Source organism: Onychomys torridus, chromosome 15 (genome assembly GCF_903995425.1).
Source record: "Onychomys torridus chromosome 15, mOncTor1.1, whole genome shotgun sequence".
NCBI classification, from domain to species: domain Eukaryota; kingdom Metazoa; phylum Chordata; class Mammalia; order Rodentia; family Cricetidae; genus Onychomys; species Onychomys torridus.
In genome coordinates, this window is record NC_050457.1 from 18071041 (window position 1) to 18092904 (window position 21864).

At 41.2% G+C, this 21864-nt stretch overlaps 1 protein-coding gene across 3 annotated transcripts in view; it reads left to right on the forward strand.

Moving 5' to 3' along the window:
• The window catches only part of Ap3b1 (adaptor related protein complex 3 subunit beta 1), a 205645-nt gene that overhangs the window by 158883 nt on the left and 24898 nt on the right, over positions 1 to 21864 (forward strand). For all 3 annotated transcript variants that reach the window (XM_036206993.1, XM_036206994.1, XM_036206995.1), the window contains exons 23-24: positions 14222 to 14453; positions 19996 to 20080. In XM_036206993.1, coding sequence (XP_036062886.1) covers positions 14222 to 14453; positions 19996 to 20080 — 317 coding nt within the window. The remainder of the gene's footprint in view (positions 1 to 14221; positions 14454 to 19995; positions 20081 to 21864) is intronic.

The window sequence follows — 21864 nt, forward strand, 5'->3', positions numbered from 1 at the left end:
GCTGGTGTACATTGTACACAGCAGCATTTGTGCATAGCTGGTGTACATTGTACACAGGAGCATTTGTACTTAGCTGGTGTACATTGTACACAGCAGCATTTGTGCATTGCCTAAGCATTCACTGGCACACCTGTGTTACTCCCCCCTACAGTTGTAATGTGGGACAGACACAAACAGCTGCAAGATGATTAGAACCTGCATTCAGAGTCCCATAATTAATCAGCAGACTTTTGTATTGTATTTGTTTCAGAAAGTGATGTCTCTAGACAACCTTGCCTTTTCAAAAAGTTTCTTCGGGGTAATATTCTTTATAAATACCCACCCCTTTCTGGCCCAGCAGACTCATTATCAGTTTATTCTGCCTTGCCTGGAGTGCCTCCCATTTTTGTTTACCTTTCTTTTCCCTGTTGAAATGCATTTGTTCTGTAGTTCACCTGAGTCTATTACTGCTGCTGCTATCTAATCTAAGAGTAATCCCATTTTATACTCATAGTTTACCTGAAAGACTCCTATCTGCCACCTGAAGGGGGTTAATGCAGTGACCTTGAGAAGAGTCATCTTTTTATTTGTTCTGGTGTCTACCAGTTAGCCACAAAAAGATCACTATCAACTCGTGGTACTTACTAACCTGAAAGGATGGCTGCAGAGGCAAGTATCTTTTTTAAAATAACCCCCTGGCTAACAGATATCCAGGCTGAGAGCCATTCACAGGCATTAGTGTCTGTGGGGATGATTGTTGTTGAGGCCAAAGGGGAAGCATGGGGGGGCGGGGCGCACATGACTGGGGACTGCCACCTCTCAGGTCTCACAGCCCAGGGAGTTTCCTGGATTCGTTTGTCCCACTTTGTTCACAAGAGGACTCACAACACAAGACTTGGGAGTTTTCTTACTAATGCAGCACATTTCCACAAACTTGTTGGCTTAAAACAATGCAAATTTATTGTCCTTTTATATTCTATGTATGAATGTTTGCCTGCACCATGTGTGTGTGATACCTACCTACAGAAGCCATAAAAGTGCATCAGAGTCCCTGGAAATGAGGTACAGATGGTGGTGAGCTACCATATAGGTGTTAGGAACCCAGCCCGGGTCTTCTGCAAAATCATCAAGTCCTGTTACTTGCTGAGCCATCTCCCCAGCCCCACAGATTTATTATTATATAGTCCTTGAAGTCAGGGGTCCAAGATAGGTCTCACTGACTTAAACTAAAAAATCAGGCCGGGCAGTGGTGACTCAGACCTTTACTCCCAGCACTTGGGAGGCAGAGACAGGCAGGTCTCTGAGTTTAAAGCCAGCCTCATTTACAGAGCTAGTTCCAGAAGAGCCAGGGCTACACAGAGAAACGCTGTCTCCAAAAACAAACAAAAAATCATCATGACTCTGTTCCTTCTGGAACTGTAGGAGAGGATGGAATTCTTGGCCTTTCTGCCTTTCCCGCTTCTAGAGACAGCTCACGTTCCTTGGAGGCCGCAGTGATGCGGGTTCTTTGACCATCTTAGGCCCAGATGGCATTCTAGCTGTGGATATTGTGCTCTCCTGCCTAATGAAACCATTGCCTCTGTCAGGTCCTCTCGAGAAAATGGTGAAAATTCAGAGCAAATCAACTGTTGCCTTTTGCTAGTGCTGTCTTTTTTGACGTGTAAGAAAATATTATCTTCCAAAAGAGTCAGAATTACAATAGGTTTTTGACAAAAACAATAATTTATCTCATTAGATAACTAGCTCATTTGTGCTTTTAAGGCATCAGAGAATTAAGTTACTTGTGTTTTAGAAAAAGGCTAAAATGTGAAAAGAAATTGTATTATTTGGGCTTAGCACATTGCTAGTTACACAGGACACAAGAATATGCATAAAGTTAAATGATACCTAAATTAAATAATGATGTCAAAGTGGAGTGTGATTAAGGCCTATGGCAGTAGATGCAGCAGCAGAAGTTGAATTGATACGTTGGGCTGCAGCTGACCACTGTATTCTCAGTGATATTTGATGTTTAACTTAACGTTATTTAAAAGACAGATTACAAGTGAGTGACAGTTTACTGTGATTTAAGTAAATCAGAAAGTGAATTCTTTGTGCAAGACTGAACAAAAAAGTCTAAGAGATAGACTGCTTGGGGAGCTACACTTTGTGACCTTCAAAAAAAACCACAAAAACTTCATCAAAGTGTTTCAGATCTATGACATATTTATGACATATTGTTCTTAAAATGAAATGAATTTTTTTCCCCGAGAAGGCCCGGCCCAATACGAAATGTAAAATTATTTCATGTCTTGTATTCCTTAGGCTAGTACTGTTTTATGTTGTTATGTGAAAGGGTTAATCATAGCTGACCTATCTCAGAGCCCACTGTCAGTCAGGCTGAGTGCTCTGAACCAAATGATGGAGTTCATGCTGCCCTCCTCATAGCTGAGTATGGCACTACTGTCTCCTGGTGGAGTTGAGAATAAGGACCAGTGCATAGAAGTTGGGGAATCCGAACAGCAGAGTGGGAGTTGGGTGTTGGGTTAGCTCTTAGACGGACAGGCATTAACCAGGGAGCAGTGAAGCAGGGTCACGTTCATGCACTAGGAATACTCAGGCTGGTTTGGTACCAACTCTGTTCCTGTTTATATGGTAACTTATCCAGAAAGCTGGCAGAGAAAACAGTCCAAGGGCACTGCTTAGTGATCAGGTAAGTGGGCACCATCCTGTGTAGACATGGAACTTGGCTCTTGAAGAGTTAGATTTATTTCTGGACGTCAGCCTTCTTAAAAGCAGTGCATCATCCTCTGCCCACAGATGCTGCTTTAGTGGGTGATCTGTTGGCTTGTCCATTTTCAGCTCCTAGTACAAAATAAATGAAAGCCAAGGGCATTACAATTGGGAGGGAAGGAGGACTGTTATTTAAAAGGCTTTTAAATGATGTCACTATATATTCTTTTAACAACATCCTCTAAAAGCCTTTGAAAAACTAGTCCCTACCTCCCTCTGTTGTTAGCAAAGATGGTGCAGGGCTGCTCTTTAGAAGGCTGTTAAATGGTAGTCCTATATATTTTAACATCAGCATCATTTAGAAACCTTTTAGAGACAGTCTCTTCAGCCACTGCTAACTGAGAGGGAAAAGGACATGGGGAGGGATTGCTTTTTTAAAGGCCTTTGCACGGCACTATCAATAAATACAGCAATATTGTCATAAAAGCCTTTTTCCAAGGATGATTCAGCTTTTTTAATGTGTACTTTTAACCTCATGACCCTTTGTCATCTGACAGATTGCTGTTTCAACATTGACTGAAAACTCAGTTTACTAATAATCCCCCAAATACCGTTTATTGAACTTTGTAGAGCTTAAAAATCAATTACACATATACTGTCTCATTCAGCCCTCACAACAAGTAGGTGAAGCAGGCAGGATGTGGAGAATTAGCCCCATTTTGTAGGGCGTTGTGATGCTTGGCTTCACAATTAATACCTACGCTCTACCCACTATCCTGGTCACGTTCACCCACTACTTACTCCGTTGATTGTGTGTTTACTTTGGGCAGGATCTCACTATGTAGTTCTGGTTGGTCTGGAATTTGTTTTGTAGACCAGGCTGGCCTCAAATTCTCAGTGGTCTGCCTCTTAAATGCTAGGATTAAAGGCATGCATCACCACCCCAGCACATTCTTATTAATAGTGGTATTCTGACTTGGTCTTCCAAAGTGCCCAAATACTAAGACTTAATAGTTTATGATTAGCATAAAAGTAAAATTCTGCAGCTGATATTCTGAAGGTCCACCTGCCGAGGTTGCTGTAGATGACAGTTAACACAGAGTCCCACTTTGGCGTGCACACTCCTAAGTGGGACATGTATATCACCTCCTCTCAAGGCTCTGGGATCGTTAGAGAAGATGGGGTAGAAAGATTATAAGAGCCACAGGTGATCAATGACTTCAAGGAAACAGGAGTTTTTGGATACAACTGGACAGATATACTATGAACTCTGAGCAGTCTTGGCAGTATGCTCAAGGCTTGCGCAAGCTCAAACCAGACAGAATCCCAGCGCAGAGGAGGGGAAGTGGGAACAGACTCCCACCCATAGTTGAGAGTCTGTTGACCTTGCCTGCTGCTGGGTGAGGGAAAGTCGGTTTTATCTAATGCTGAGACTCCTGGTAGGTTGACTCCCCATCAAGGCAGGCTTCCTGTCCAGGAGTAGATGGACAGCACAGGCTGGACTTCATGGGGTAGGGGCAGGATATATGAGTGAGAGTAAACGTGGGTAGATAAAGATGTTTGAGAGAATCTGGGAGATGGGGGAAGGGGTGATATGATCACATTACATTGTCTGAAATTCTCAAATTATTCATGAAAGCATTTAACATAGAAAAATAAGTTAATATAAATATGAATAAATAGAGGTACAGGTCATCAATGGCTTTGCTCCATAAACTTGGACTCCAAAGACTCTCAGGTTCCTATACTATAAATCAAGTAGTCTGTCAGTGAAAGATTTTTAAATGTTTATACACAGATCAGGAAAATTGTATATGATTGTATAAACATTTGCCTGTGTCTCTATTTCTGTCTTGTGATCTCTAAGAACCCATTTCCCCATCCTTGCTTGGTGACAGGGATTTCTCAGTAACCTTGGTACCTGAGGCTGGTGCCAGTGATGTCAGACTGAATAAAACATCTTAGGTGGGGTCTATTATTTCAAATTAAAATACCTATGACTGAGAAAACTTTTCCTACTCCTTAAACTTTTATCTGGATGAGATCCATGTCCCTCAACCTGGGAGACCCATATCCCTTAACTTAGAGTTCAGTTAGGTGCAAAGAGGCATAGCCAGCCTTAAAGGCCATAATTCTGTCTCTGAAATACAGAGCACAGTTCCCCTGACAAAGTCTGTAAAGTTCTGTACCAGAGTCTAGCCTTTCTCTGGGAATCTCCATTTGGGTTGTGCAAGCCTGTAGTACATAATCTCCACATGTCCTCCCTCACACTAACCTGTGATCCTGTCTGTGTCTAAAGCATCACTGCCTGTAAGATGGGGTTATTTGTAGAAAGCCCCAGCTGCTGTTTCCAGGCCAATCCATTGTCGCCCAGATAGCCTTCCTTCTGTACGACCCTCTGCCTCCACTTTCCCTTTATCCTTAGATCTCCTACACGTTCAGTAAAGGCCAGGACTTCTCATGCATGGTCTTACCATCCCTCCTGGTTCTAGGAAACCTCATGGTTTGGGCCACCCAGCCTGTGGTGAGCTGGGTTCTGCCCTCACCTGGACTGAATTTCAGGCACACGTGCTTCTGTTTAGCTCAGAGCTGTAACTGTGTAACTCAGTGCCTTGGTGTGCCTTTCATGTTCCTCGGTCCCTTTATTCCTTCAGATTTTATTTTACATTAACCTAAATTTAAAACGGCCCTGGAAGGCAGGTAGTGCCAGTATCTCCATTTCACTGAGCGTCAAGGTCACTAGAGCTGGAGGAACTTTTCTAGTGTCCAAGGGCTGGCTGGATATATCTTGTCTTCAAAGTCCTACTTTCTGTCTTTTTATTTTAATTGAAAATAAGTTTATTTTCATATGATATATTCTGATCGTGGTTTCTCCTCCCTCATTTCCTAGATGCTCCCTGCCCATCTAACTCCACACCTTCTTTCTCTCTTTAGAAAACAGATGGGAAAAAGACTAAAAATGCCACAACAAAACTATGTGAGACAAAAAAAATCTACAGAAATACCACGGGTATGTCTGTGTTGGCTATGAGGCCTGCCTTTATATGTGGCTAATGTCTCCAGTGAGACTCCATTGCAGAAAACTAATTTTTCCTTTGCAAGCAGTAGGCAGTTGGAGGCAGCTTCTTGATTAGTGATGGGAGATGGTGTCCACCCCCTCTAACTGCTGCCAGTCTCTGTGACTTCATATGTGCACAGCCTGTTGTGTTTGGAAGGTTTCCTTGGGGTCCTCCATCCCTTCTGGCTCTTACAGTTTTTCTGCCTCCTCTCTGCAGAGTCCTCCAAGTCCTTTGATGGAGACCTCCTCCTTAAGACTGAGTATTCCAAGGTCTCCCTCTGTCTGCACATTGTCTAGTCATGGGTCTCTGGGACAGTTCCCATCTACTGTAGAAGGAAGTAGAAGCCCTACTTTTAAGGGAAGCATTTTTACAGGGGCTTATGGGAATAGAAGGAATCTAAAACCAGGTTGACACACTAAAGTAACATTATATAGTATGGGCAAGAAAAAAAAAAGAAAATCAAAAAAGAAATGGAGGGAGACTAATTCCCAGCATTTCCTCTAAAGTCAGGAATAAGACAAGTCTGTCTACTCTCCTCACTTACCCATGTCATGCTCCAGGTCTTGCTACAGGAATTAGGCACAAAAAAGAATGGAAGGGTAAAAATAAGAAAGGAAGAATTCAAAATATCATTGTTTGTGGTGACATAAGACTATAGAGTACTGGGAAACTCTTAGCTCTAATAAACACAGTAGAGTCTCAGGATACAGAAGTCAACAACATAACTGCTTTCATATATACCAACAGTGTATGTACTCAGAGGAAAGAAATTGTGAAAAAAAGATCCCATTCATAGTAGCCCCCCCCCCCAAATTAAGTGCCTAGTAATAAGCTTAACCAAAACTTGAAAAATCTGTACAGTGAAAATTTGAAGACACAAAGGAACTCAAAGAAGTTTCTAGAAGATAGAGCTTTCCATGTTCCTGTACTGACAGAATTAATATTGTGGAAATAGCTGTACTACTAGAATTAATCTACAGATTTAATGCAGTGCCCATTAAAATCCCAGGGACATATTTTATAGGTCTAGAAAAAAAATCTAATAATTCCAAGGAAATCACAAAAGACCATGAATTGCCAAAGCAGTGCTAAGGGAGAAGGACATAGCTGGAGGCATCTCAAGCCATGTGACCTACCAGATGACAGCCAGAAGATGTAAATAACGTGAATAGACCCATTACAGGGAATGCAGCTGAAACCCTTATCAGGTTTCCCAACAAGGAAAAGCCCAGGTCCAGAAGAACTGCTGGATTCTTATCAAACTTTCAAGAAAGATTGAGTAATAGTTCTTCTTAACTTACTCCAGAAACTGGAAGATGAAGAAGCACTAGAAAATTCAGCAAAACCACTATTAATTATCCTGATACCCAAATTAGGTAAAGAAAGAAGAACAAAGAATCTATAGACCGATTTCTCTGATGAGCATAGATACAGAATTCCTCAACAAAATGCCTGCAGACCCAATTCAGAAACACATTAACAACACCATACAGCATGGCCAAGTGGGCTTCATCCTAGAGATGCAAGGTTGGTTCACAATACATAAATCAAGAAATTTAATGTACCCTCTAAATGCATAATCATCTCAGTTGATGCAGAAAAGGCATTTGACAAAGTTCATCATGCTGAAGTCCTAGAGATGTTAGAAGTAGAGCAAACCTCACAATAATAAAGTCTCTACACAAACCTCGAGCCAAGCCTGTACTAACCAGGTTTGTTTTTTAATTAAATGTGCTGATAATAAGGCTTATAGACTTATCTTTGGAGGGGAGAGAATAAACTGTAAATCCCTCTACATTGCAAAATCAGTGCAAACAGACACATTCTATATGTAGGGCCAGAAAACTTCACTGATAGTGTTAGGGATGGAACCATAGGGCCTTGGACTTGGTAGGCAGGTGCTCTACCACTGAGTTATATCTTCAACCCCACGTTCTTTGTGAAGAGGACGAGATAGTGAATCCTTAGCCTTATAGCCACTCAAGGATGCCATCGTGGCACAAAAGCCAGAGAGAGAAAAGAAAAATGAACAAGTATCTTGTTCCAATAAATATTTTAGAAACTAAAGTATGAGTTTTAATATCTTAATATTATACAAATATTATAGTTTCACGACCATTTAAAAATGTTATAACAAAGTCAGGCAGTGGTGGCGCATGCCTTTAATCCCAGCACTCGGGAGGCAGAGGCAGGCGGATCTTTATGAGTTCGAGGCCAGCCTGGTCTACCGAGTGAGATTCAGGAAAAGCGCAAAGCTATACAGAGAAACCCTGTCTCGCGGGGAAAAAAAGTTATAACTATACTTAGTGTGCAGACTACACAAAAATAGGCATTGTTTTCTGGTGCCTATTTACTGGCATACATATATTAATGAATTGATTAAGTGCACATACTGTGTTCAGAACTGCCTGCAAACAGATTTTATTTTTTATGCGCATGTGTCTTTTGCTCACTTGTATGTGTACCACATGCATGCCTGGTGGTCACGGAGGTTAGAAGAGGGTATTGGCTCCCCTGGAACTGGAGTTAAACATGATGTGAGACACCATGTGGGTGCTGGGAACCAAGTTCAAGTACTCTGCAGGAATACTAAGTGCTCTTCACCATTGCTCTCAGTCTCCAGCCCTACAAATACATTTTTAAGGTGTGTTGATTATTACAAAAATAAGTAAGGAAGTCTTGAAATTTTCATAATCTATGCTCTTTACTCAAAATACTAGAAGTTATCACAGTTACCGTCTACAGTAGTCAAGTTTACATACAGAAGTAAGAGTTATCCTTAAGGTAAATGGTTTATTTAAGGTAACACTTTCTAGAAGGTTGAATACATTTCTTTGGATCTGTGCTTCCACATAGAGGTAAAGCAAACCTGCCCTTTGCTGTTTTAATACTATGCTAGGTACTGTTCCGTGCAGAGACACCACGGGCTCGCTTTCTACATCTGCTAGGCAAATTAGACAATATTGAGGCTTTCTACCTTATAACTCTCACCAGTTTAAAAAACACTAATTTAAAAGATGCGGCTTACCTCTGCTTACAACCTCCTCCTTACCTCATCGCTATTATAAATCACATCTAAATAGGCACTGCTATAAAACAAGGCAAACACAACAAGTCACAAAGAGTATATAGTGCAGCTCTTCATGTTTTTGAAACTTAAAGACAGAGCAGATTGATAATACTTAAAGATGATTGTGTAACTAAATACGATTAAAGCATAAAAGGTTGGAAAACATCGTTTTCATAAAGCTTTATGTGGAAATGTCATCTCTGAAATAGTATCGCGGCTGCTGGAGGAGGCTTGGTATAAGCCACTCACTTGATCCTCTGTGTTTTATTTTTCAAGTCTCATTTCAAATTTTATAATTCAATCATTTTGAACAGCTATGTTCAAAAGAAGTTTTACAACTTTAATCTTAATAATCTCAAGAAAAAGCAGACATGCTATGTCATAAAATAACTATTAGTGACTAGTTTGTATCCTATAAATCTAACTTGAGTTGATAATATGGTCCATTACCTGCTAACTGCACAGAGTATTTTTCATTTTACACTCTTCAGTTACTTTTTAGTGAAGTGTTAAAAAATATGAAGCTTTTCTCCTCTCTAAGATCGCACGCTGTCTGTCTGTTATTAGGGAGATAACAGCTCTTATAAATGTTTCAGGAAGCACTAAGTAGACAGTTATGTGCTCCTCATTCCACGCTTATTTGCTTACTGTAATAAACTGATAAAATATGTGCGCTTTGTCTCTGTGTATCTACAGGCGTCATGAGTCACATAGATTTCCTTTAGAGATAATGTTGTGGCTGCAGAATTGATTGCTTATTTTCATAAACCATCTAAAGGTACACGAACGACTTTTATTATTTAAACATGTGCTGGGGAAAGATTTGTAGGGATCATCTCACTGATCTGGATCTTTTTGTTCTCCTCCCTCTGGGGGAGGCTTCTTATTGTAGTGTCACTACAGCTGGTGAGCTGATCACCTCCTCAGGGATCCTCGGGGGATGGCCATGTCATCTGTTTAGAATGCAGCAGGCTTTTAACTTTTAAAACATTTGTTATTGCAGAATTAAATCAAATGTTTTGGGGACTGGATAGATGGCTCGGTGGTTAAGAGCACTGGCTGCTCCTCCAAAGGACCCAGGTTCAGAGTTCAATTCCTAGCACCCATGTAGCAGCTCACAACTGTCTGAACCTTCCATTTCAGGTACCCTCAGACAGACATACCTGTGGGCAAAACACAAATGCACGTAAAAATAAAAATAAATAAATCATTCAAAAAAATCTAGTGTTTTCAAGCATTATTTTTCATCCTGTCTTGGGTAGTACAGATTTTCATTAAAATCATTTTTTTTTACCTGAATCGAGATGTTTCTAATGTTTGTTTCCTAGAAGTCCTTCTCATCAATAAATTTTTCTTTGTGTACACTTTTAGGAATAGTTTTTTCTTTTGTTCACAGTTCCATATATATATATATATATATATATGTTTATAATAGAAATCTTGTTTTGTTTGTTTTGTTTTTGTTTTTCAAGACAGGGTTTCTCTGTGTAGCTTTGCGCCTTTCCTGGAACTCACTCTGTAGACCAGGCTGGCCTTGAACTCACAGAGATCCACCTGCCTCTGCCTCCCGAGTGCTGGGATTAAAGGCATGCGCCACCACTGCCCAGCTTATAATAGAAATCTTAAACCATTTCCTAAAACTAATAAATATTGACACTGGTGATTCTCCTGTGATATTTTTAAAAAATGTTGTATTTGAACACTTAGCATCAAATAAAGTATAATTATAACCAGCGCTGGAGGTAGATTATTAAGTCCTGTAATATTTAAAATGGTGAAATTATTATTTGAGTTCTGAATATGGATAAAATTGTGTTTTAAAGTAAGGAGTGAATGGGAAGCCAGATAATAAACCTAATAGGTAAATTATATTATGTTCTAACTATGCTGGGCGTGTGGTGCACATGTTCAGTACCTGTACTCTAGAAGCAGGGGTAGGTAGGTACCTGTAAGTTCCAGGCCAGTCTGGTCTACAAAGCAAATTCCAGGCCATCCAGGAGACCTTGTGTCAAAGCAAAGGAAGTGAGAGAGAGGAGGAGGAACATAGTATTACATGACAGTGGGAGAAGACAAGGGAGAATATGTGGGAAATTGAATTGTATTAAACCTCATTAGGAAGGTAATACTGGAGCAAAGCCATATCAGAGCGGAACCAGGGCCATATGTGGAGAACGAACATTCCAGGCACGGCAGGTGACCAAAGCCAAGGGCACATGGTAGAGGTATGGCTGCCAGGCTGCCGTGTTAGAGGAGCAAGGACGTCAGGGTGGAGTCCTGAGAATAGGAGATGCGTCCCCGGGGACCTGGCAGCTGTTCACTTCCGTTCTCCATGAAACTGCAGGGGTTTGAGCAGAGGGGTGATAACGTTGCTGCTCCCTTGTCATACTGGATGGCTCCGGCCACTGTATCTCAGTGGGCCGAACTCCGCCTGTGCGGTAGAGTGCAGGACAGGGGCCGAAGACCGATTAGACAGCTGCCAGAGTGCTGCAGCTAGAAGAGATGGCCGCCCTGGAAGCGGAGAGCACTGGGCCCGCCTACTCAGTTCACTCCAGTAGCCGAATTCTTCCCTCTCCCCTAAGATGGCAACTCTGCCTGCCCTGAGGTCTCCTGCCTACCTTTGTCGTGGCATCTCTCACACTGATTGGTTTACTCAGTTCTCTGGAATGCTCTGTATTAGTACTAGTACTTAGTATCATCTGCAAAGTGCATCAATAAATGGGAGAGCAAAGAAAAGGATAAATAAATGATCGGTGATGATAATCGCTGCTTTGTGTTTGAAATAATGGTATCCTTCTTAGGAAGCCCTGAGATAACGCATCCTTACCTATGGAGAAATAGCTTTGGAGTCCAAAGAAAGATGGCCGCTACAACTCCAATGCACGTCCTCACTGACCTCTACCTCTACCCCAGCCTTGCAGTATCCGCCCCTTCCCACAGTGCCAAGCGGAGGCCCGTGCCTTTCCCACGGGGCTTCGGGATTGAGGGTGCACCCGGCAGGGCAGCACAGTGCTGCGCTTGCTTCTCTCCAGCCTCGTAGTTTCAGCCTGCGTTCCCCATCCTGTGTGCAGCCCAGGTTTCCAGAAAAGTGACAACTGCGTACGTCAGCATCTCCTGAGTGACGTAATGATGGGTGCCTCTCAGACATGGCGTAGGTCAAAAGGGAGGGACCTCAGGCTCAGGTGTGCTTGATACCTAATTAGGGAGTCAACATGTGCCACTGGAAAGTACCATTCATCAGCTGAGGACTTGTGTTCAGGCGGGTTGTCGTAACTTTAGTGGCGTCCCTCTGCGCCCGTTTGTACACACAGACACTGGCCCGTTTTAGTCACCTTTCTGTCTTGGAGTGTGTTCACTGAGCATTGCTGTTCGTGTCTGTGCTAAACAGCTTCTGAAAACATGGAACAGTTTAAATTTCTTCAACATTAAAATGTTCTTGGAAAATACTTTTGAGATGGGTCTTGCTGTGTACTACAGGAAGACCCCAGGCTTGTGACCTTATTATCTTAACTGCCATAGTTGTGTTTAAAGGTACATACTGCTGAGCCTGACTCAAAGAAAGGGAATCGCTTAGACACCTAACACTAGTGTTTGCCCGGCATTTTGGGGGTCTTGTGTTTGATCTTAGCATGGCAGAAAACCAAAGTAAACTAATGGTAGACCACTGGTTATGGTCATCAGAAAGCCTAAGTGGAGGAGTATGCCAGTTTCTCCACTCTGAACAAAATTTAAGATCTAAGCAACTGCTTTTTTTTTAAATATATGTTGCAAATAAATTTACAGAATTTTACAAATGTTACTGTATAAATTCTGATACTAGTTGATCTTTTTATGGACTCCTGTTTTAATGATATATAGTAGGCAGTTTATCATTTCATATTCTTATATTTTCATTGAACCTGAAATTATTAAGTTATTTATTGTCATCAGTTATTTGTTGCAAGCCTGGTGTGCGGCCATACGTAAATTTTGAAAGGAAAGATGGTTGTCCTGTGGTTTTACAATAGCTTTTCTCCCCCCCCCTTCTCTCTCTGACTTGCTGCTTGTGGTTTCAATTAAACTACAATAAAGGAAAGAATTTAACTAAAATCTAACGTTCAATGGAGATATAAATGATTACTCAAAAAAGTACCAAAGGAATTTAAATGAAGATGAACTTATCTCAAAATGACGTATTAGTTCTTTTTCTTGGGACTGTGACAAAACACCAGAGAAACATCTTAAAAGAAGAGAGCTCTCTGGCTCCTGGTGTAAGAGCAGACGTAGTCCGTCTTGGTGGAAAGCATGGCAGCAGGGGTGTGGGGCGGCAGGGATGTGGGGCAGCAGGGGTGTGGGGCAGCAGGGATGTGGGGCAGCAGGGGTGTGGGGCAGCAGGGGTGTGGGGCAGCAGGGATGTGGGGGGGTGTGGGGCAGCAGGGATGTGGGGCAGCAGGGGTGTGGGGCAGCGGGGATGTGGGGCAGCAGGGGTGTCGGGCATCCGGGATGTGGGGCGGCGGGGATGTGGGGCAGCAGGGGTGTGGGGCATCTGGTCTCTGCTTCCATGGGCATGAAGCAGAGGGAAGTATTTGCTTGCTTGTGCTCCCTCTATTCAGGGGAATCCAGTGCGTCTCCCGGGTGACTGTAAAGACCAGTCATCCTAACAGGAAAGGTCATTTTAATCAGTAAAACAAAGAATGAAGCCACCTTAACCTGAAGTCTACAGTAGAAGTTCCCCAGGGGAAAAGATGTTCATGGTTGATCACCATGACGGTGAATACCATAATCCGAGGACTCATGAGGTTGATGCAGGAGGAGCCCAGGCTCCAGGAGAACCTGTGCTGCCCAGGGAGGAGCTGATAAGTTCAGAAGTCAGGGTTGAAAAGGAAGGCACATGATGTTATTGGTAGGGAGGCCATATGGTTGAAACATCCAAGAAAAACAATTGAAAAAACTATCAGAACTAATTATAAAGTTAGCAGGAGGGCCACGCATAGAATAGTTAGGGTAAAAAGTAAAAAGAAAGCTCATAGACTGTTTTTAAAAGGAAAAATATTTACATATGCAGGGCATGACCTACCTCTCTCATCCCAGCTGGACCCTAGAGGACCCAAGACCTAGGCTCACCTAGGTTATATAGTGAGACCCTGTCTCCCCCTCCCAAAAATATATGTAATATGACTTGGTTGTTTTTGTCTTATATTACTAAAATATTTTAATATATACCTGCACGGTAAAATAAAGTTTTAAGGCATTTACTTTATCATTTTACATCATGCTGACTAGTGTCTGTGAGTGGTATCTTATAAAGTTTGTTATTGTGTTTTATATGATAACTTAGGGTAACCACATGTCATAAATATTGACTTGTTTTCTAAAAGAAGCAATACCTGTTCTCACTCACTCTTCCTTCCTCCCATGTGCATAGGTCAGCACACCTGCCTTTGTGCCAACAAGAACACACGAGCTGCTTCACAGAATGCGCGGGAAAGGACTGGCCGCCTGGTACTGCTTCCCAAGACAGCCTTGCATTTTCGGTGACAAGATGGTCTCTGTCCAAATAACACTGAACAATACTTCTGATCGAAAGATAGAAAATATCCACATAGGGGAACAAAAGCTTCCTGTAGGCATGCAAATGCATGTTTTTCATCCAGTAGGTAAGTAAATACTAATTCTTATTTGAAACTTGGTAACTAAATGTTTTCATTTTTAAAACAGATGTTTCAGAAAAAGATAAAAAATACAGCATTATTTTACTAACTGTGAAAGTGCCGTGTGTGTGTGTGTGTGTGTGTGTGTGTGTGTGTGTGTGTGCGCGCGCGCGCGCGCGCACGCGTCTTAGGATCTTAGGCAGGTGGTGTTCTACCCCTGGGCTATATTTCAGCCATTTTCCTTTTCTGTGACTGAATTTATCATGTAGGAGAAATATATTTCTTTGCCCTCAGTGAATCGGGTCCCAGTGTCCTAACCCCAGTCTTGATGAGTGGGTAGGTCTGAGGAATCAAAATTGCCACCATCTCCCCTATCCGCATCACCTTCTCTCACCTCTCCTGCTCATCTTTCTTCCTCGCCTTATTTTAGATAACTTATTGTGTATTAAAGGCAGGAAAATCAGTCTGCCTTTTGGAATACATACCTCTCATAGCTCAAGACCCTATCCTGATTCCTTTTACTTTCCATAAATTGAAAAGTAAAGGGAACACAGGATGAATACTGTTCTGGGGTCTTCCTATTCACACACAGGATATAGAGTACCCTGTGGTGTGTGATTGCATTTATTGTGTTTTTAAATATCTTTAATCTGTTAGGAATCAAGATGTTTTTATGCTAAAAAAAAAAAAAAAACAGAAAAAGGAAACCTCACTTTTCTTAAGGTAATGCATAAGATGCAACAGTGGTGGACCTTGTCTGTGTATGCAGCAGGCAGTGGTGGCCTTTCTATGCATGCAGCAGGCAGCTGCTGCTGGACCCTGTTGGGCCTTGCATACAGCATGTACTTCCCAGATGCCCATCAGAGTGTCAGGGCTTCTACTGTACCCCTTGCCAGTTTGAAGTATTTTATTAAAATATTTAGTTTGTATGGATGGAAACAGTCCCCAAAGTGTACTTGGGGAAATCTTTATTGAAGATGATGTGAGCTAGTGATGGTCTGGGGTATATATGAACCCTGGGTGTGACCCCAGCAGCCTCCCATAAACCCAGCAGGAGGTGGAAACAGGAGGGTCAGGCGTTCAAGGTCACCTTCAGCTACAAGAGTGTGTTCTGAGCTGTTTGGATTGTTATCTGAAAGAAACAAAAAAGGAAGTAGGTTTCTGTCACTCTGACCTCCGTTTTCTGGCATTTACAGGAAGTAGAGCCCTTTTCCAGGACAAAGTCAGTGAGTTTTTCTCCTTATTCTGTGCTCTGTTTTCTCCATCTGACCCTGGGACTGTGGGACTTCCACAAGGCATTTTGTAAACAGCATCATGCTCTGTATGTGTGATATATATATATCACTAGGGAAATAATGGTTTCTAATGCAAAGCCTAGTAGACTTTCATAAACAACCAGGGTAAAGTAGGTTAGGTTTATTCAGACCTTACTGAATGCCAGTATTTTATGCTTTGATAATTAAGAAAATTTAAATACACCCACTCTCCTAGTTTTTACAGGATTATTTTTTAAATTTGATATATTGCTAAGGAATTACAGAATATACCAATTTGTGATTTTTTTTTAACTACTTGTAATCTAGCCCCTTTATACTTGGCTTAAAAATTAGTTTAGTTCAGCAATGTTGAGTAGCTGATGTATGGGTTGTCTGTGGCTGGAAATGTTATCCAAAGGTTAAAACAGTAGAACAGTATTAATGCTTCCTTGGGCTGGCATAATGAGTTGATGAGTTGACCTTTTATTGGCCTATGTAGAATAGAAGAAATAAATACAATAAATTTCATAGTATGACGTTAATGTGGCATTAAAATATGAATGTCGTTGCCTCCATACTACTTAGGGGCTTTTCATTCTGAGGAAAATTTTTATGGCTATGATATTTTATTCATTTTGGGGCATCAATCGGATGCTTTTAAGGTAAAGAGTTCTTTTCCATGTGTGTAACACAGCCCAGACTCTATCACCAATAGATTACAACCAGTTACGGTATGTGATTATATCTAAATTAGCCCCTCCATAGTCATCTGAAGAATGCAGCAAAACCAAATATTTTGTCTTCATGTTTTTGTGAAATAAGGGAGTCAAGATATTTTATTCATTAAATGTGTGCTTATCTTAAAGGACCTGGCAGTATTCTTACTAGTCACCAATCTGCTTTATTTTGCCTTCAAATCCCTGGATCTTGCCTTTCCATTAGCAAGGAGCTGAATTCCTTGTAAGAATATTAGAACTTATTTGCCTAATTTTCCAAAGAGATTAAGAATATAAGGGATTTAAGAGGTGGATGGGAGGACTTAAGGACTAGCATTAGACTATTTCCACCGTACAACAGCAAGTCCAGAAACAGTGTCCAAATATTGTAAAAACCCACCATGAATAATTTTATGCTGATGAAGCATTCATATAGTAAAACATGCCATTGATCATGAACTGTCCTCCAGAATCAGCACGTCGCTAAGCTCACAGTTCATTACTATAACGTCCAGACAGAACCAGGCAGTGCCAGGGTGCCAGCAGTGGGACATCTTGAGTCCTGCTGTCACCTCCTCAGGTGAAGTGCTGGAGTACGGATGCCGTGGGAGAGCTGGATTGTGAGTGCAGTCACATTTGAGAGGTGGCAGGATTTGCTACCCACTGAGTGTGTGATACAAACAAAACCAAGCTGCAGTGTTTGTAGTGCAGAAATGGGTGTTAGGGTTCACAAAGGACAGCCAGGATACGACTCACAAGTAGACCCCATCTTCTGCTTGGGAAGGAGAGAAGACTAGCCTTAAGTATGAGACTGAGAGCTGTGAGCTGGTGTGTGTGTGTGTGTGTGTGTGTGTGTGTGTGTGTGTGTGTGAGAGAGAGAGAGAGAGAGAGAGAGAGAGAGAGAGAGAGAGAGAGAGAGAGAGATTATTGACTATAGCCCTAAAGGAACACTGATTGTCAAAGATTTAAGCAGCAAGTCTTGCAGTGGTTTACTAGCTAGACAGTAAAATGTAAGTTATATAAGCAAATGAAATTCAAACTAGAGTCAGAAAATCAAGATACCACAGAGCAAACCAATAACATTTAAAAATGTGTCTCAAACATGGGCCACCTTATAATGCCTAGCCTTCATTGAGCCTGTGAGAAATACACACACACACACACACACACACACACACACACACACACACACGTATTTATATACCAGCTTATTGAATTATTCTTTGTCCTGTCTCTGCCGTCCTCTCTGTTCATGGTGAGCATTAAGGGGCCAATCAGACTTACCAACAAACCCCAGGAGATGTTCATCTACTGAAAGAAGTGTGCTTGCTAAATAATGTCTTGTATGCAGCTCTTCTGAAAACTCAGAGCAAAGTGAAGTCAAAGGAGGTGTTTTCTATTGCAGTGTGTGCTGTGTATGTGTTCATACAGATTTAGGATGCCCCATTATTCTAAGATGTCGTAAGTAGAATGAACATTTGTAATTATTTGTCCTGTCTTCTTTTGCCGCCGCCCCCCTCCCCCGAAAGACAACATTATTACATCTTCAAATACTTGTTTCCCATACTTGGTTAGTTGATAGTTGAGTTTACCCTGGTAAGTCCCTGGGTAATGCAGTTAGACTTGTTTTGTTTCTAGTAATGCCAACTTTGTTAGGTAAAGTGGGAACAACTTAAGGCCATCATCCAAAGTTACTTTAGCTTGCGTTTTAAATTGGATTTTTTTTAGTTGAAATTTTGAGTTGTTTAAATTTTAACTTTTTATATCTAAGCAGTTTGAGTGTATACTCTTTTATACATTTCAAAAGCTCGGTGATTTCCGTGAATTCTAGTCCGCCTTGAGCTACATAGAGAGTTCAAGACCAGCCCTGGCTATAGAGCTAGACTCTGTATTAATATTAAAAACAAAACAAAAAGAAAACTGTCCACTGCCTATGGAGACAGAAGATAGTCCAGGGAACTGTGTGTCTCATTTCTCAAAAGAAGAAATAGGCATGACCAGTAGGCACTTGGAAAGTAGTCAACACCTTTAGCCATCAGGGAAATGCAGATTAAAACTGCTTTGGCATTCCATCTTACCTCAGTCAGAATGACTTCATCAGGAAGATACCTGATGTGAGGAGGGTGTGGAAAGAGCACTCTGTCCTGCTTGGGGAAATGTGACTCTGTGCAGCTGCTTTGAAAGTCAGTGTGAGTCTCCTCAGAAAACTAAAGGCAGACCTACTGCTGTATGATCTGTCTACCCTGGTGGTCTTTACCTGCAGGACTTGCATCAGCACACTGCAGAGGTGCTTGAACATGCATGGTGTTTGCTGTACTGTTCACAGTAGCGATGAGGTAGAACCAGCCCAGATGTCTGTAAACAGAAATGGGTGAGGAAAAGGCAGTGCATTCACACAGTGGGATTTTTCTCAGCTGGAAAGAAGAGCGGCATACCATCTGTAGAGAAATAGATGAAACTAGAGATCATTACATTAAACAAAGCAAGATTCATACCTCTTGCACTCCTGTGTAGTGTGTGTGTGCACGCACCTATAGATCATGACAGAAAGGGGACTGTGGGTGGGGAAGAAGAGATCTCTTCAGAGATGCCTTGGTTACTTTTCTATCACTGTGCTAAGATACCATGACCAAAGCAACTAATAAAGAAAAGGATTTAATTTGGGCCTAACAGTTCCAGAGAATGTAGAATCCATAACTATCCTAGCAGGGCACATGGTAGCAGACAGGCAAGCAATGTTGCCGAGAGCCGAGAGCTTACATCTTATCCCCAAATTGGGGGGGGGGGAGAGAAAGAGTGGAGGGAGAGAGCGTGCTAGCGAGTGCTAACTGAGATGGTATGGGCTTTTGAATCCTTGACATACTTTCTCCAACAAGACCACACCTCCTAATCCTTCTCAAACATTTCCACCAATGGGGACCAGGCAGATGTTCAAATACATGAGTCTGTGGGGGCCATTCTTATTCAAACCACCACAGGGAAAGGCAAGGAAATTTAATAGGTAGTGGAATTTGTATGACATGAAACCAGGAGACTGCTTGGAGAATCGAAGGGTACCAGCAAAATAGGGACATTTGGAAGGGGAAGGCAATGGGAAATGGATGAACCAATGTATGTATTGATATGAATACATAAAAATGCTGTGAGGCCCACCACTGATACAGCAACTTAAACAGTGAACTTAAAAAATAAGGAAAAAAATGATTTTCAAACAGATAGATGGAAAGTGTTCATTAGAGGATGCTCAGAGTCAACTTGGAAGAGTGCAATTTCAGAGTCATGAGTTTCTAATTTCCTTTATTATTCTTAGTTTAAATTATCTTATGAGCCATCATTAAACTTCTTTCTTTCTTTTAAGTTTTCGAGACAGGGTTTCCTTGTGTAGCCTTGGCCATTCTGAACTCCCCTTGTAGTCCACCTGCCTCTGTTTCCCAAGTGCTGGGATTAAAGGTGCGCGCCACCGCCACTTGGCTAAATTTGTCCTTTTTAACCAAAGATGTCGTAAATGTTCAGTGTTTCCTTTGCCTCTCTTTCACGTCCTTCATATTTTCATGTCTGAATTTTTCTCTTTCCTAGCCTCTCTGGAGCCTGAGGGGTCTGTCACTGTCTCAATGGGCATTGACTTCTGCGATTCTACACAGGCCGCCTGTTTCCAGCTGTGGTAAGCTCAGTTGTTTTCTGGTTTTAGATTGCCTGTAAAGAACAGCACATGAAAAGCTGGGCTTTCAATAGCTTTTCCTGTAAGACAGAACATTTAGACAAATGTGTTTTTGTTTGACAACGTGTAACTGCGATTGGATAGCTGTTCATACATTGTATTCATGGTCCTCTACTCAGTGTTTCTGATACACCTGCCATTACAGTGTGCCCTATGCAATTGAAATCCTTGGTCTGTTAGTTAAAGGAAAAGGCTATACTAATTTTTTTCTAAGGTTATACTATAGTTTTAGAAAATTCAGGCAAAATGAACAGTTTAATAATGTTGCTCAGTAGTCCAAAGAAGCTTCTTTTTGAGGCAAGATGTCCTCTTGAGCTATAGTGGGCTCCTTAAGGAGAATATTACTGATTCTAAACCCATAAACTTTTCCCCCTTTTACAAACTGAGGACATTCATAAGGTTGGTTAAGCTGTCAGAACCAAATGTCACTCAAGCTTTTTGGTTTTAGGCTTAACTTCTTTCATGTAGTATGTATGCTGACGAACTCCAGCTGTGGATTAGAGCAAAGCCTGTGTGCTTTGAGACTCACCCTTGAGTTCCTTTGTAGGTTTTCTGATACAGGGTGTGGCTTGTTTTTTAGATGGAAGTTACTTGTTTTTCTTTAAAAATTGAAATAGTTTATGTATCTGAATTTTAGCCAGCTTAGGATAGAATTTATTATGATTTAAAATTTGCAAGTCAGGACAAAAACACTTTAAAGTAAATGTGTAGGTTAAATGTAGCAAACCTTTCTTTGTCATTTCCCAGAACTCAGCCCAATATTCTTTTATTGCCAAGAGCCGGCAGTGATGAATATGAACAGTGCGGTGTGTGCATTGATTCTATGCAGATCATCACCTTTATGTTTGGGGAGGTCTACTTTATTAGTGATATATAAAAACTGATTACTTTTTCCAACATTGCCTAGTAATTGTTTATTATTTTTCTATTAGACAAACAACACAGATCAATATTACTGAACACAGGCTATGAGTAACACCACTCTAAATAGATATGCCTCCAACACCAGAGGTATATTCATTTTAATGATCTCAACAATGTGAACCCAATGACAAAGCTTGTACCAAGTTAGACCAAGATAAAACCTAAAATACTCCTTTATCTTACCAGTTTACAATCAGGTGTGTTCTTATTTTTCCATTTTTTCTTAATTGCAAAGACTTCTCTTATAGTCTCTTAGACTACATATGTGTTTTGTCTTCTACAATTAGCCAAGACCTTTTAGGGAGAAATACACACTGTAGTGTTTGATTTTTATCCTACATTGGGTAGTATATGTGAACAGTTTTCTTTCAATGTTTCTTAACTATGTTTTAGGAAATTGACAAATGTATCTCACATAGCAATTAGCTTTCTGTTATAACACATTAATAGCTTTTCTGCAGTGAAGGCACAGATTACTAAGTTATAGTTCATCTTGCACAAAAGCATGCTAGATCAAAAATTATTTTTGTGTGTTCCAAAAAGAGCACTTTGTCTTGCATCAAGTGTAATTGATCCTGAAGCAGCGTAATCACAATTACTCACTTTCTTAATTGGCCTGCCCAAAATCAGAAAATGGAAACCGATCGGCGGTGTTTCAATCAATAGCTTCATAGTAGTGCTAGTGGGGGTAGGGAGATGTAGTAATGGGTGGATCAATCGGTCTTAGGTGCCAGTCACTGACTGTGCCTTTTGCATAGTAAGTGGCATCCTTTGCTTAGTGAAGTGCTGTATTAGTCTTGATA